The 17065-nt window shown below is 40.6% G+C and overlaps 1 protein-coding gene across 1 annotated transcript in view; it reads right to left on the bottom strand.

Annotated features, from left to right (window-relative positions):
- The window catches only part of CPNE4 (copine 4), a 576520-nt gene that overhangs the window by 415720 nt on the left and 143735 nt on the right, over positions 1 to 17065 (bottom strand). Inside the window, exon 2 of the mRNA XM_060149187.1 lies at positions 4303 to 4483. Within this exon, the coding sequence (XP_060005170.1) occupies positions 4303 to 4482 (180 nt within the window). The 5' untranslated portion in view covers position 4483. The remainder of the gene's footprint in view (positions 1 to 4302; positions 4484 to 17065) is intronic.

Below are 17065 nucleotides of genomic sequence, written 5' to 3'. Positions count from 1 at the left end.
ACAGATAAAAACAAACAAACAACAAGAACAAAAACAAAATGCACAGGCCAGAAATCACGAGTAATAACAAAGAAATATCAATCTCTAGGTATGTCTTCCCCAAAAGAGGTTCAGCTATAAAAGCAACAGCCTATGGTAGTAATGTGTTAACAAACTCCCTTTCCTCTTTTCCCCACCCAGCCAAATTCTGTACCACCCATGGAGACTCCGAAATCACACCAGCTACTTATTTACCCTCTAATTAATTAAAATTCAATAATTAAACTTTTCCATTCCTTAGTTATACAGTCCACCTTTCAACTGCTCAGTGGCCACCTCTGGTTGTCGATTACCTACTGGCCAGCACAGGCAGAGAACATGCCCATCACTGTAGGGAGTTCTAGTGGACAGTGCTGATCTCCAGAGAGGCTCTTTTGCCAAACTTCAAAACTCTGAAAAAGAAGCTCACCTTGTTTTTCTCTCTCTCATCCTTACACCCCCAACAATCTCTTTATTATGCAAATCAGTTTAGCCTCTCAGGTTTTTGTTTTTTCTTCACTTAGTCATTTACCAGATTTCACATAACAAAGACACTCAGGAACTGACACAGCTGGCATGAATCCTCTTCTGCATTGCTTTCTCTGAATTCTGTAATTCTGCACATAGAAATCTCTCCGTAATTGCAGACATGTTCTAAGGGACAGATACAGGAAAATGTGCATCAGTTATGTCCCAGGGCAATGGCCATGTTTGCCAGCTTTCACTAAACATAGAAGGTAGTAGGTGTGTGGTTTAAATAGACTGTCAGGTGCTTCTCACTTTGAGCACAGGACCACGCACTGAACTTGCACCAAAAAGTAGGTGTTAGCACTAAATAAATATGCACTACTTCACAACTGAGTACATGATTCTCCCAGTTACTGTGAGTTGTCAGAAGGTCTATGTGCTTGTCAGTTACCTCTGTGCTTTCAAGTGTGTTCTGGACTCTTCCCTGGAACCTTGCCAACTGGCTTCCACCAGGGGTGTGGTCACTGGAAGGCATGGATGGGAGACCTGAGATGACAACCCCTTCCTCATCTCCCTTTCAGGCAACGTTTCCAGCATTACCTGCATCTCCTCTACCTTGCTGGCTACCATTAGATAGGCCCTCCTTCCACAGATCCAGCTTCTGCTCGATGGCCCAGCTGGTACTAACACCTTCTTTTGTCCCTCTCTCCCAGTGGTGTGCTGGTAAATGCTTAGCAACCGGTTCTCTTGGTGGGGAGAAAGTTCTGATTTGAAATGTTTGCCAATGTCTGCAGTGTAAATACTTATACCCAGGCTAGCAAAATTCCTGAAGATTTAACAATTGACTCTCTCAGGCCTCTACAAGCTAGCTTCAGTATATCACTGCTCTACCCTAAGTCAAGTAGCAGCTTCCTGTTGTTAATCTCTGGGTTTCCTCACAGTTCCTACTTAGTTTCTCAAGATTCCCAACTCCTTTGTTATTAGTTATTGAATAAAATCTTTTCTATTAGCTACCTGGTGTGGGCTCTGTTTTCCAAACTATATCCTAAATGTATAGTCTTAAGGTTAAAATTTATTAGAGAAGTGCTTCTCAAAGTTCCACAGTATAAATCACTCATATCACTAAGGATGCTGGAAGTTCAGCTGACACTACTTTTAAAGAGTAAGACTTTCTAGATGAAGGAAGCAGTGAATCAGTTTACAATGTGGCACAAGCTTCTTATCTCATTGTGCACTGGTAACAAAATGTTTGCAGGCTGGTAGCTGTGGGCAAACACACTTTAAGTAACTCTGTAGAAAAGCACTTTGGAAAAGCAATTTGGCAAATGTATCAAAAGCCCCCAAAGTGTCCTATCCTTTGTTCCACTAGTTCCACTTTGACAGACTATCTCCTAGGAACTCATCCAAAAAGAAGGGAAAAGTCTTATGCTCAAAGATGTTTACTGCAGCATTATTTAAAATAGGGTAGTTTTTTGTGGGTTTTTTTTTGTGTTTTTTTTTTGCGGTACACGGGCCTCTCACTGTTGTGGCCTCTCCTGTTGCGGAGCACGGGCTCCGGACACGTAGGCTTAGTGTCCATGGCTCACGGGCCCAGCCGCTCCATGGCATGTGAGATCTTTCTGGACCGGGACACGAACCCGTGTCCCCTGCATCAGCAGGCAGACTCTCAACCACTGCACCACCAGGGAAGCCCAAAATAGGGTAGTTTTGAAAGCAACTTCAATGTGAAAAAAATAGGAAAATGATCAAATAAATCTGCTTGATGGGATATTATGCAGTCTTAAAAATTATAATTATGAATATTATAACAATATGGAAAAAAATATACTACTAAGTAATAAAATCAGGAAAGAAAATTTTATGTGCATGATAAGTATCATGTAAGAATATGAATGCCAGAAGGAAAAGACTGAAAAGAAATATATACAAATAATAAATAAATTATGTAAGGGGGGGGTCTCAGGAGATGAAGTCTTTTCCTCTAATTATCCAAGACGGTCCTATTATCCTAATGTAGATATTCCATTTAGTTTTGTTAAACAAAAAATAAAAGACAGTAAAGCCCACCAACAAAGTCATGGAGAATATTTAGAAGGGAAAAAAAAGACATTACACATTAAGATGTCTGTGAATGCTGTTTTATATTTATAATATAAGACCTGGATGAGCTGGAAGTTAAATGAAGATCCCCTATCTGCCATCTGTCACTCGTCCCCTCATACGTGTTATGTTGCCTTCTCACCTGAATTTCATCTGCTTACCAACTTCTATCAAACCACCCTTTCAGAGAAGTGGCTTTTATCACATATGTACAAGTAAGTAAACATGCTACCTGTGAGGTCTTCTGAGCCTTCTTCCTGCTGTGGAGTGAAGACATTGGCCCCTAGAGGAGCACCTGTCAGCTCCTTGCAAACAGATGGAAGAAGGACTCAAGTGTATCCTCAGGGATCCAAACAAGGTATTTGTCTACACTTGATCTACTCAGTATGGATTCAAACCCCTCACCCAAATTCCACTGGGCATCTGGTTCCCTTAGAGACAATAACAACTGCTTCCTTGGCTGCACCCCCTGTCCCTCCCTCTCCTGCCTTCCACCTGAGACCAGATATTTAAAAACATTGCTAACTTAGACCACGTACCAAGAACAAAAATTAAAAACAACAACAACAAAACAACCCAAAACTTAAAAACAGTCCTCATCCAATTTGTTTCAACTTTTAAATAAACAAACAGAACCCAACTTCAGAATTCAACATGCAATATTGCCACACAAACCACCAAAGACCACACCAATGGCCACCATAAGTATAAAATAGCAATAAAGAGCTCAGGCCCTGGAGCTTGACTGGGAAATATTAGATTTTCCACTTACCTAATCTTTGTTTCCTCACCTGTCTGTTTCCCCATAGGATTGTTGTATGGACAAAATTAGCTATTTTACATAAAGCACTTAGAACAATAAAGTTTAGCTAATATTAAGTTTTCACTCCAAAAAATAAATGTGTGATGTGGCCCCTGTAAGGCAGTCCCTGTTGCCCATCCCCAGGGGCTACTACGTCTAAAGTGAGCACACAAATTAAGGGTAAATGTCAAAATATCCACAGTATTAAAACATCATGATATGGATGTTGATGTCCATCGACAGATGAATAGATAAAGAAGATGTGGTACATATATACAATGGAATATTACTCAGCCATTAAAAATAATTAATTAATGCCATTTGCAGCAATATGGATGGACCTGGAGATTATTATACTAAGTGAAGTAAGTCAGACAGAGAAAGAGAAATATCACGTGATATCACTCATATGTGGAATCAAAAAAAATTATATAAATGAACTTATTTACAAACAGAAACAGACTCACAGACTTAGAGAATAAACTTATGATTAGCACGGAAAAGGGTATGGGGGCAGGATAGACTGGTAGTTTGAGATTGATATGTACACACTGCTATATTTAAAACAGATAACCAACAAGGACCTACTGTATAGCACAGGGACCTCTGCTCAATATTCTGTAATAACATAAGTGGGAAAAGAATTTGGAAAAGAGTAGATACATGTATATGTATAACTGAATCACTTTGCTGTGCATCTGAAACTATCACAACATTGTTAATCAATTATACTCCAATATAATATAAAAATTTTTTAAATAAATAAAAATCATGATATAAACAGAAATGTGATCATATTCATTTCTAGAATTTTCCATCTCACCGAAATAAACGACCTGAAGACAGGAAATGCCAAAATATTTTCAAATCACTCCTCCCGCCATGCTTCTGTCCATTTCACTGGACATGCCTACCTCGAACCACTGCCCGTGGGACTGCATCTTGAGGATGACACAGGGGTCTGGTTTGGAAAGGGCATCTCTGTCGGAAATGCCTTTGCATGCCACACGCAGCTCAACTTTGGTCAGGCAGGGGCTGTTAAAGATTCCCAGTGTATTGGCAGCTGACTCATAAATGTTGCTCATCTTCTTCATTCTGTTTTAGGCAAGAAAAAGAGGAAAAAACACATGCCAATCACCACAGTATTTTTCAAAGGAAAAAGCTTCCCAGGCACCCTTCAGGAAAATGTTCAACACACACTATCGAGTACTGAATATATTAATTATCTGGCTTTCCACAGCAGGGTCAGGGTTCCAGTGAAACAAACAAACAAACAAAACCAAAAGAAAAAACAACCAAAATACCCAATAGGTGCTAATGCACTTGGCTAAGAGCACTATTTTCTTATATGATTTGCATACATTTGCATAGTAAAATTTTTAGTCTGTGAAATAATATTAACGAATTAGTGCAACAGACTGCAAACTGTAATCCAGTTCTATATTAAGTGCATGGCTTGTGTGAAATTTTACAGAGTTGTTGGTTAATCAGTTTAGTCACATTCCAAGTTGTTCAGATTCCTCCCAAATCCAGCTCTTCTTTTCCTTCTGTGTGATGGCACAGAGAAGGACATTGTCTGACCTGAAGAAACAGTCCAAATTTCCCTTCCCCAAACCCTGGCTCCATTTCTCAAGATGCCTTCAGCAAACCAAGTCCAAGAGAGACCCAGCATCTGATCTCCTGCCTCAAGTGCATTAGTCCATTCTCTCCTTTCCCTTCCCTGCTCCTGCTACCACGTCAGAAATGTGACTGTGACCATTTGAAGGACAGCACAAAGCCTAAACCATGGAAACAGCAGCCACAAGTAAGTACTGCAGGCCTCCTTCCTGTCCTCACATGGTCACCTTTCAATGACACTTTGCATCACCAAGGCCCAGGGCTACAGGGAACCCCCAGAACCCTCCAACACTCTCCTTCTCAGAGGAGGGCTGGGCCTGTAAGGACATCGACAGAGCCTCTCAGGGGTGAAATCAATATCCTTCTCATGAAATTCCGTTTCCCTGTAGATTCCCTATGAGAAACGGCATTGGTGTCCCACAGTGGAATTTCTTCATCTATAAAATGAGGATAATCCATCCTTCTCCCTTCCCTTCTTCCACAAATATTCAGTGAGTCCCCTTGGTATCTGGCACCATGCTAGGTTTGCGTACACCATAACCTCTTAAACACACACACACACACACACACACACACACACACACACACACACACACACACACACACACACACACACACACACACCAGCTGGTCTCTCCAAACTTAGCAGCTAGCTCCATGCCAAAGGCAACCTTTTCCAACCTGACAATGCCCCTCCCTCATGGCAGATGTCACTGGAATTTTCTCTCCCAATGCTCCATCACAAGGCTCTCTGCCCTCCCTCCCTTCCACATTCCAACTCTCTAGTTCCCTATTTATCTAGTTATTATGAACACATGTTTTTCCCTATATATGCTGAAGGGAAGTTGCACTGAATACCAGAAATTTATCTCCTAGAACAGAAGTGGACAAACTATGGCCTGTGTGCCCAATCTGGCTTGCCACCTGCTTTGATACATAAAGTTTTGTTGGAACACAGGCCTGGTCATGCATTTACATATTGTGTGTGGTTGCCTTAATAGACTGCAGCCCAGAGTATTTGCAACAGAGGCTGCATGGCCTGCAAAGCCTGAAATACCTACTCTCTGACCTCTTCAGAAAATGTTTCCCAGTCTCTGCTCTAAAATATCAGGTAAGGGGAGTTTGCAGTTGGAAGGAGTTGGGATTCTCTTTCAATATGTGCTGTGGGATTAGTCTGAGGGTGAGAGTTGCTCTATCCTCTATCATACTGAATATTAATAGGGATTTGGGGACATTTGTTTTTTTACATACAAGAAAATCCAAGCTGAGAGGGGATTGGAACCTTGCCCGTGTCACACAGTTATTCTAATGGAAGAGCTAATACTGAAATGCCAGTTTTCTATCTTTTAGCCCATGCTATTTTTTACCATATGTAAAACGCTGGCTGGAGAATTGTTTGAATCTACAAAGTAACAGCGGATATAACAATATCGTTGATTTATTTCAACCTCCATGCAGAATCATTCTTTCTATTTTTAAACAAATTTTATTCATATATAGAAAATGCACAAATCATAAGTGTACAGCTTAATAAATGATGGTTCCTCTATTTTTACATATTGTGAGCAGACCAATCATTAGAGCAAAATAGAAGGCAGAGCATATGTGAACTTCAGGTTATAAAAAAGTGCACAGAGAAGGAATAGACTAGTAGGAGGATGGTTTTGTATCAGGCAGTGTTGGAAAAAATGTTGTGAACTCTCTATCAACTTTTTGATAAGAACAGCTTATCCTTCCTGAGTTCTGCTTTCCCAAAGCATTAGTTGGCTCCTTGGTTCCACACTGCTCTTCTGAGTTCTGAGTGGCCTTTCCTATCTCTGGGAGGCATTGCTACCCCTTCTAACTGGCCCTATCCTTACAGGCTCATGGTCATGTCCATCCCCTTTCTCTCTCTCTCTTTTTCTTAAGGACTATTTTCTATTTTAAGTTCATAGCAAAATTCAGAGGAATGTTCAGAGATATCCCATATGCCACCTTCCTCCTCCATTACCTTTGTTACAATCGGTGAACCTCCACTGACTCATCATAATCACCCAAAGTCCATAGTTCACATCAGGGTCCACTCTTGGGGTTGCACATTCCATGAGTTTGGACAAATGTATAATAACGTGTACCCCCCCATTACAGTACCATACAGAGTAGTTTCACCATCCTAACAATCCTCTATGCTCCACTTATTCATCTCTCCCTAACTCCTGGCAACCACTGATCTTTTTACTGTCTGCATAGCCTTTTCCAGAATGTCACAGAGATGGGAGGCTTTTCAGGCTGGCTCCTTTCATCCAGGACCCACTGACTCCTTTCTGTATAACACAAGCTTGCCTATAGAATGGAACACCTGCTCTAATGCCAAGTATTAATTGTGGTATGTAATGGAAAAAAGACTGTCAAGGAGACATACAGTTCCTTCCAGGGTCAAATCCTGGCTCCTTCACTCACTATGTAACCTTGAACAGGGTTCTTAACCTCTCTTGTAGTAATACCTACCTTGAAGAGTTGCTATGAAGGGCAGATGAAATAATACATGTAAAGTGCTTAGCACAATGCCAGGTATACAGTAGATGCTTCAAAAGTAGAGCTATTATTATTGTAATCTGACTGCTCTCAAGATTAAATCACTCATTCTCCCACTGCCAACTGGAACTCTCTTCGATTTTCTTGCTATTACTCCAGGATTAAGATTCTACTTGACCCCTTAAATACATTCTCTTTGCAGCCCACACAGTCTGGGCATAACACTCTCCACCTAAGAGCACAAAACCACCTCTCAAATCAGTAGTTTGTCTGAGGATTCATACACATTAGCCGATCAGAAGGCAGATAGTAAAATATAAGTGACAATCTGATCACATAGGCCAAAAGCTGTCTAAAATAATTTAAAACTATTAGGAAAGCTTCTCAAAATATGGATTTATGCCATAACCATGAATGATATATCCTAAACTGTAAGTGTACATAGTACTCTGAGATATTAGCTGGTAGTAAATTTAAATCGTTTATAAATGAATTAACAAAAGAAATTGGGGCACATGTTCAGAGACTTTTTTAAAACCAGTGGGGTATATGATCTAAAATTTTTTATGAACCATTCTTTTAGGCAAACACTTGGAGGATTTAGAGCTGGGAAAATAGACATGATGAAATAATCATTTGATAAAAATTAATCAATGGTTGGACTAGAAGAGAGAAGAAAGTTTATGATTGTCAAAGGGTGGTCATTATTTATTCCTCCTTTTTTCATCGATTTCACCCCCCCCTTCTTCTTCTGCTCAAGGACCTAAGAGGCTGACCTCCACTGAATGACAGCTCACTGTTGGCTAGCCTCCTGTGCTATGGTCTGAATGTCTGTGTCCCCCCACAAAATTCATATGCTGAAATCCTAACCCCTGAAGGTGGTGAGATTAGGAGGTGGAGACTTAGAGAAGCGATTAGGTCTGAGGGTGGAACCCTCATGAATGGCATTAGTGTTCTTACAAGAGAGACCACAGAGCTCCCCGGGCCCTTCTGCCATGTGAGAACACAGTAAGAAGAGAGCCCTCACCCAACCACGCTGTAACTCTGATTGGGATGTCCAGCCTCCAGAACTGTGAGCCAAACCCCTATATGACCCAGGTCCTGAAAGGCAACTCCATCTCCAAGGTTCTCACTTCACTTTGGGAGTACTGTTTCTTCCTTTGGCTCCTTCAGGCTTACACTCATTCTAGGGTTGGGCTGGCATAAGTCCTTAGGTTTGGTCCCTGTCACCCACTGGCTGAGAACAATCAGTCAAGTCTCCAGAAAAAGCACAGCTGTGAAACATTCACAGCCAACACTCATATCCACTGGGCACTGGGGGATGGATACACTAACTTGATAAAGTGGAATTGGGCAGAGCATCAACAGGGTCTATTTCACCACAGTGGTTAGTCTCCTTTAGATCAGGGACTACTTCTTATACTTTACCCCAATAGTGTTCGCCTTGATAATATTTGTAGATTGGTGATGAAACCACTACAAATCCTGACTTTTGGGGGGACAGGATATAGGCTATGTCCATGCACAAATGAAAGGCACACCTAGATGGACATATTGGAGATCAGGAGTTCCTCTGGCTGTCCAGAGGTAGCAGCAGTCCTGACCTTGATTTTGGAGATGGTATATAGGCCAGTGAATTCAGACTGTTTGGCCTTGGCCCAGCTGAAGCTCACTGCTGAAAGGTGATCACAAACTACGTTTCTGTCAACCAGTGATCAGCTACATCCGGCTCCAGATAAGTGGAGTAAACAAGTAATTTCACACTCTGTTAAAAGACAGGATTAATATGGCCAGATTATCAATACATTTTCCATGGCCTATTTAAATCCTTTTGTTGCCTTTCATACAATAGCCTGGTTTTACAGAGACTGAAGTCTGCTGAGAATTATTTTGATGAAAGCTGACTTTTGGCCAATTTTAGAAGCAAATTATAATTGTCCTTTCACTTGGATAATTTAAGTTATAAAAAACCACTCCTTTAGCATATCAACACTCTCTAACAGGACAAATTGATCCTGAAACTTAATTAGTTTCTGAATGAGCTGAAAACAACGCCAAGACAATAGAGAGCTCAAGAGGAAAGAGAATCAGCTCGGGTTCACAGGGGACCAGCTTGCCTTAAAGCTATGTTAAGAATAAGCGCATACAGGGAGATCAGCTCGGTACCTTGTGACCACCTAGGAGGGTGGGAGAGGGAGGGGATGTGGGGATATGTGTGTGCATAAGGCTGATTCGCTTTGTTGTGCAGCGGAAGCTGGCATGGCAGTGTGAAGCAATTGTACTTCAATAAAGATGTAAAAAAAGAATAACTGCACAATCTCTGTTCTGCTTGCTCCGGCATTATTTGGCCTTTTTAAACGTCACTGCACATCCAGGAAGGCTGCTATGCTGGATGTCTCTATCACACATTTCCATATCAATGCAAGAAATATGACAGGGCGTCTGCTATGTGCCTGGTGCTGCAGTGGATCCAGAGGCCCCAAGCATCATTCACTCAGCTGAGGAGAAACCAGGTATTGTTCCCTCAACTTCTGAATTTATTTCCTATTCAACGTTTCCTGATCTACTGTTAGATCAAAAGTAAATTTATTCTTAGGCGGCAAGCATGGCGCTGGACACTAATGAGACAGCCCATCTCCTACATGTTCACATCCTGGAGCAGCTTCTCAGGCTGTGCACGATCATGGATCACGCGGGGAGCTTGTTAAGACATAGTTCCTGTTACAAGAGCCTGGAGTGGAGCCTGAGACTCTGCTCCCACGTGTCACTGATCCTGCTGCCTATGGACCACACTTTGAGAGGCAAGGTTGTTGAGTACAAACCAAGCATTTATAAAACAAGGCAAACTGCCCTAGAAGTTGTTCATCTGAAGACCAGATGCTCACATATGGGATGTAGATGGTATAGAAGACAAGAGTATGGATCCAGCATCAGAATATTTGAGGCTAACCCAAACTCTGCTACTCCCTGTGTATGAGTTTGGGCAAGTTACTTGACTCCTCTGTGCCTCAGTTTTATCACATGTGAAATGGGAATAATAATAGCTCCTGACTTGTAGAGTTTTCCTGAGAATTAAATGAATTAAGCCTCATAATGTCTTCAGAAGAATAATGAAAACGATTATTGTCCTTTTTAAAAAGGATACCACTGAGTTCATGTAACATTTATCAAGCTCTTATATATCTGCCAAGCACTCAATATGAAGTCATGAGATCCCAGGAGAATCGTTTCACAGGAAGGAAACTGCAGCTTAGAGAAGTAAAACAACTATTCAGCCAAGTGTGATGAATAAGGATTTGAACCTAGAACTCCAGGTCCAGAATTTAGGCTCTTAACCACTCTGCTCCACTCTCCTCCCTGTGGGATAGCTACTTAAGAAGACTCTCAATAGAAAAAGGAACCCTTCTACATTGTTGTTGGGAATGTAAATTGGTGCAGCCACTATGGAGAACAGTATGGAGGTCCAATGTTCATAGCAGCACTATTCACAGTAGCCAAGATGTGGAAATCCATCAGTAGATGAATGGATAAAGAAGATGTGATGTGTGTGTGTGTGTGTGTGTGTGTGTTCACACACACACAATGGAATACTACTCAGCCATAAAAAAGAATGAAATAATGCCATTTGTAGCAAAATGGATGGACCTAGAGATTATCATACTAAGTGAAGTAAGTCAGAATGTGAAAGACAAATACCATATGATATCACTTATATGTAGAATCTAAAGTATAACACAAATGAACTTACCTACAAAAGAGAAACAGACTCACAGACACAGAGAACCGACTTGTGGTTGCCAAGGGGGAGGGGATGGGGGAGGGATGGATTGGGAGTTTGGGATTAGCAGATGCAAACTCTTATATATAGGATGGTTAGACAACAAGGTCCTACTATATATAGCACAAGGAACTGTATTAAATATCCTGTGATAAACCATTATGGAAAAGGATATAAAAAAGTATACATGTATAACTGAATCACTCTGCTGTATAGTAGAAATTAAGACAACATTGTAAATCAACTATACTTCAATTTTAAAACTTTTTTTAAAAAAGAAGACTCTCAATAAAAGGGGCAACTGGGGACTTACACCACACAACACTTGCCCAAATGTTCCTGACTTCTCTGGTTCCCCTGAGTGTCACACTGTACTGCCTCTCCCTCTTTCTGTCTATCCCCCCAAAATTCCAGCACCCTTCTCTCTCAGTCCTTGAAACTTTTAGATTCCTTATTATTTTTTCCTTCATAGAGAACCCTTTATTTTATAAATTAACCTGCTCTCTGGTTCCCTTCCTCTCACAGCTTTAATCATGATGCATCCTGCTCAGGCCCCCTCGGCTCCCAGTTTGGCAGCACAAACACTGAATCTTCCCACGAGGGCCAAAAAGGGAGAAAAGCCTATGATGCTCTATAAATCTCTTTTAAAAATAGCTTGTTTTCTGAGCCACTAATACTAACGACACCAATAACAAACTACACAGACAGTGTTTCACTGAATTCTTGAGACAGTCTCTTGAGATAAGTATTGCCAGCCCCACTTCATAGATGTAAAAGTAAGACTCATGGTGGTTAAATCACAGCTGCCAAGTGACAGAGTCAGGAATCAAGCCTGGGTCTAATGGACTCCACAATCTGTGTTTTTGACCATTTCTTATAAAATGATTTACACTCAATTAGATTAAAAATTATTTTCCTTCTAGATCATGCAAAGGCAAACTTAAAACCCGTTCCAATCTTAATAAAATCTCTAAGGTGTACTATGTACATTAATGAGATTGTGCTCTAGCAGCCTTTAAAAATTCACTTTTCTTTCTTCCCCTTACTCTCAAAGCAGCCCAAGTCACTTTTGGAACTCTTTGTAACGGTAGCCTCACCAACAAGTTGAGGGGTCTGGGAACTCAGTGCCCCTACCTGGATGATTTCATCAGAGAGCATTGATGAGTTATCATTGGTGGGGCTACACCACCAGAAAACCCAGAAATAAAACCACATGAACCACAAAAGGCCATGGTGCTAATGAATAAGATTCAAAATTGACAATATGTGGACTTGAATGTTTTTCTTGAAATATACTATGCCAAATCATTCAAGTGCAGTAAATTATTATTTCAGTCATTTCCTGACTTTCTAATTTGAGACAACCAAGAGGCCAAAAGAAAAAAATCCAGCAGAGATCCTATTTACTGAAAAAGAGCTTTCTTGGGAAAATGTACATAAGGAATCAGATGTATCGATGTTCTAGGAACTTCCGGTCTCACATTTGTATCTCTGACAATGAGTCATAAACATGAGATTTTTCTAGAAAGCAATTATGTCCATTGCATCACATTCCTATTAATTTTATAGCACTCAAATGTCACCCATTTTTAGGAGAAGAACTGGATATACAAATTTAACTGGACGACTACAAAGGCTGACAAAATTTTAAAAGTGAAACATGAACAAAATGTCAAAGGAAATTGTATGAATAACTGTCTCCTCCCTGTTACAGCCACTCCTTTTCCTACCACACCAAAGGCAACTAAAGATCCCGAATGAGAGAGAAAAAGCAAATTCAGATGATGTTTTATTATTTTGGCACTGAAATAATTTCCTCCTGTTTCTCAGGCAACTAAATTTACCCAGTAAAAAGATCAAATCCCAGTCTTCTTTTGTTCAGTTATTTTCCCTTTTTAATATAATCACAGGGTGGATTCTTCCATTAATGTCATGCTAACAGGAAGCTGGGGGCTCACAAAGTGGATTTTGTGCTTCTGGTCTCATATATGTGGCTAAATTTAAAAGCAAAAAGGAGCAACATTATTTTTATGTTCAACAGGAGAAACTATAGACAGTATATGAAGCCAGAAGCCAATTTCCTTGAAAAAGCATGGTAATGGATATACTGATGGGTCTTGTTCTGCTCCTGCACCTCGTTTAAGACTTGCTTCTGCTTTGAACAACATCCTAGCATTAACAGGCTTTTGTTTAGTTGGCATAGGACAGAATCGTGTGTTTTGGGGATACAGAACACAACTTTAGTTCAGTGCTGCCAAGTAGAAATATGTGTGTTGATGGACATTTTCTTTACCTACGCTGTCCAGTACAGTGGCCAAAAGCACTTGAGCTGGGGCTAGTGCAATTGAGGAAATGAATGTTTAACTTTATTTAGTTTTAACTTAAACTTAAATAGCCACCTGTGGCTGGTGGTTACCATAACTGACATGTGCTGGACATATTGTATTAAACTACTGTTCATAGCGTTCTTTTATTTTCCTTTGTTTCTCCTGAAGACTAAAACTGAATGCTATTGCTCAAAAGAACCTTCCAACATGAATGTGATGTCAAGGACCTCACCTCAAAGCAAGTCATGGAAACAGGACTCTTTTATTTTTATTTATTCACTTTTTAAAATAAATTTACTTATTTATTTATTTTTGGCTCTGTTAGGTCTTCGTTGCTGTGTGCAGGCTTTCTCTAGTTGCGGTGAGCGGGGGCTACTCTTTGTTGAGCGAAGTGAGCGGGCTTCTCATTGTCGTGGCTTCTCTTGTTGTGGAGCACAGGCTCTAGGCGTGCGGGCCTCAGTAGCTGTGGCACGTGGGCTCAGTAGTTGTGGCTTGCGGGCTGTAGAGCTCAGGCTGAGTAGTTGTGGAGCACGAGCTTAGTTGCTCCACGGCATGCGGGATCTTCCCCGGCCAGGGCTCGATCCTGTGTCCCCTGCATTGGCAGGCAGATTCCTAACCACTGCACCACCAGGGAAGCCCAGGACTCTTTTATAAGAGAAATCTATTTCCCACTCTTTAGTGGAGACTGAACACAGAGGTGCTAAAAGGACTTAGCAAGCCCAGGTTTGGCCCATAGTCTTTTCCTCGTTTGCCAGGGCCAGTTGCTCAGGGGTGAATTCTTGCAGTACTGCACAGAGACAGACTGCACAAGAAAGAGTGTGATTAATTAACAATGTCTGCCATCCACACATTGGGGTGGGGGAACGTGGCAGCCTAAGGAAGATAATGGAGTGAGGCTCTCCTTAGAACATTTTTTTTAACTTTTTATTTTGTATTGGAGTACAGTTGATTAACAATGTTGTGTTAGCTTCAGGTGTACAACAAAGTGATTCAGTTATACATATACATGTATTTATTCTTTTTCAAATCCTTTTCCTAGTTAGGTTGTCACATAATGTTAAGCAGAGTTCCCTGTGCTATACAGTAGGTCCTCGTTGGTTATTTTAAATATAGCAGTGTGTACATGTCAATCCTAAACTCCCTAATGATCCCTCCCCCCACCCTTCCCCCCATAACCATAACTTCATTCTCTAAGTCTGTGAGTCTGTTTCTGTTTTGTAAATAAGTTCATTTCTATCATTTTTTTTAGATCCCACATATAAGCGATATCATACCATATTTCTCTTTCTCTGTCTGATTTACTTCACTCAGTATGACAATATCTAGGTCCATCCATGTTGCTGCAAATGGCATTATTTCATTCTTTTTAATGGCTTAGTAATATTCCATTGTATTTATGTACCACATCTCCTTTACCCATTCTTCTGTTGATGGACATTTAGGTTGCGTCCATGTCTTGGCTACTGTAAACAGCACTGCAATGAATAGTGAGGTGCATATATCCTTTTGGACCTTGTTTTTCTCTGGGGGTATATGCACAGGAGTGGGATTGCAGGATCACATGGATTAGTCTCCAAAATTTACAAATAGCTCATGTGGCTTAATATCATCAAAACAAACAACCCAATCAAAAAATGGGCAGGAGACCTAAATAGACATTTCTCCAAAGAAGACATACAGATGGCAAAGAGGCACATGAAAAGATGCTCAAAATCGCTATTTATTAGAGAAATGCAAGTCAAAACTACAATGAGATATCACCTCACACCAGTCAGAATGGCCATCATCAAAAAAATCCACAAACAAATGCTGGAGTGTGGAGAGAAGGGAACCCTCCTACAGTGTTGGTGGGAATGTAAATTGGTGCAGTCACTATGGAGAACAGTATGGAGGTTCCTTAAGAAACTAGAACTTCTTTCTAATGTGACATTGCCTTTATGTCTGATGTGTAATAATGTTTCAACAGAAAGTTTCAAAATGGCAAAACATAAGCTTTGTGGCAAATGGCCTTGCTGAGGTAGCAATGAATGAAAACAAATGAGAGATGAGAATTGAGGTAGAAGTACTATGTAAAGTGGGTGTGATTTGGGGAGTGGAGAGAGGACTGCTGGAAAGGGAGGCTGTTCTAGAGGATAACAACATATCCATCTCAGATATCAGTCATCATGATGCTTCAGTGAAGAGGAAAGCCACAGTCTATGTGGAAGTTATGGTATCTGCATGTCAGTATTCACACATGGACACAAACACACATTCATTCTCTCCCTCTCTCTCTTCCTCCCTCTCCTGTTGAATTTCCATAGTACCAGAGTACAAGGTGGGACTGCTGTTGTGTAACAATGTGAGAAATTTATATTCAGTGGAGGAGTCTGGAAAGGAAAGAAAGAGTCTCCCCATGAACACTGAGAAACTTCAGGGGTCCTCTGACAGCATAAAGACATACTGACTGAATGGCTCATGTTTAGGCACCTGGGCAAGGTATGTATAAGACATGATTAGATGAGGAGGAAACCTGACAGATGCCATGTGTGTGGGGGCTGGGAGTTCTGTAGATGTCCATCCTCACTGCCTGTGAAGAGAATATGAACACAGGAAAACCTGCAGGTTCCAGTGCAGGCAGAGACCAGAGAAATAAGTGCCACAGGAAAACCATAACAGCAACAATAAAACCAACCACAACAACTGTTTTTGCATACTTGGGTGACCAGCACTGTGCTCAGTGCTGCCAGCTACACCATCACATTCAATCCTTTCAATAGTTATTAAGGGTAACTCAGTATTATTTCAGTTCTACAGATGAGAAAACTGAGATTCAGAAAATCTAAGTAAATTCCTAGATCACATAACCAAAAAACCCGAAGGGGGCAGGATTCAATTGTATTCTTTTTAACTCCAAAGTTACAGGATTCTGTCTGTAATATTATTCAGCCTCCTCTGTATACCTTAACATCTCAGTTCAGTTTCTAGTTCTATTTGAGTTCCTTCACGCTAACAGTCCCAGAGGGTTATACCTCTTTCATTCATTCATACATAAAATATTTATTTAACACTTCAGATGTGTGCTGGGAACCATGCTGGGTACTGGGAAATACAAAGAGGAAAAGGGTCACTAACTCCAAGGAGCTTGCAGGCAAATGGGAAATAAACAGATTAAGGTGTTGTTTTTTTTTTAATTTTTACTGGAGTATAGTTGATTTACAATGTTGTGTTAGTTTCTTGAGTTACAGAAAGATGAATCAGTTATACATATAAATCCACTCTTTTCTAAGTTCTTTTCTCATATAAGTCATTACAAAGTATTGAGTAGAGTTCCCTGTGCTACATGTTAGGTCTTTATTAGTTATTTAATTTATATATAGTAGTGTATATATGTCAATCCCAATCTCCCATTTTATCCCTCCCCCGCTTTCCCCCTTGGTAACCATAAGTTTATTTTCTACA

The sequence above is a fragment of the Lagenorhynchus albirostris genome, chromosome 5 (assembly GCF_949774975.1).
Source record: "Lagenorhynchus albirostris chromosome 5, mLagAlb1.1, whole genome shotgun sequence".
Classification (NCBI taxonomy): domain Eukaryota; kingdom Metazoa; phylum Chordata; class Mammalia; order Artiodactyla; family Delphinidae; genus Lagenorhynchus; species Lagenorhynchus albirostris.
The sequence above is the reverse complement of the archived record's forward strand: the minus strand, read 5'-3'. Positions and strand labels throughout refer to the sequence as shown.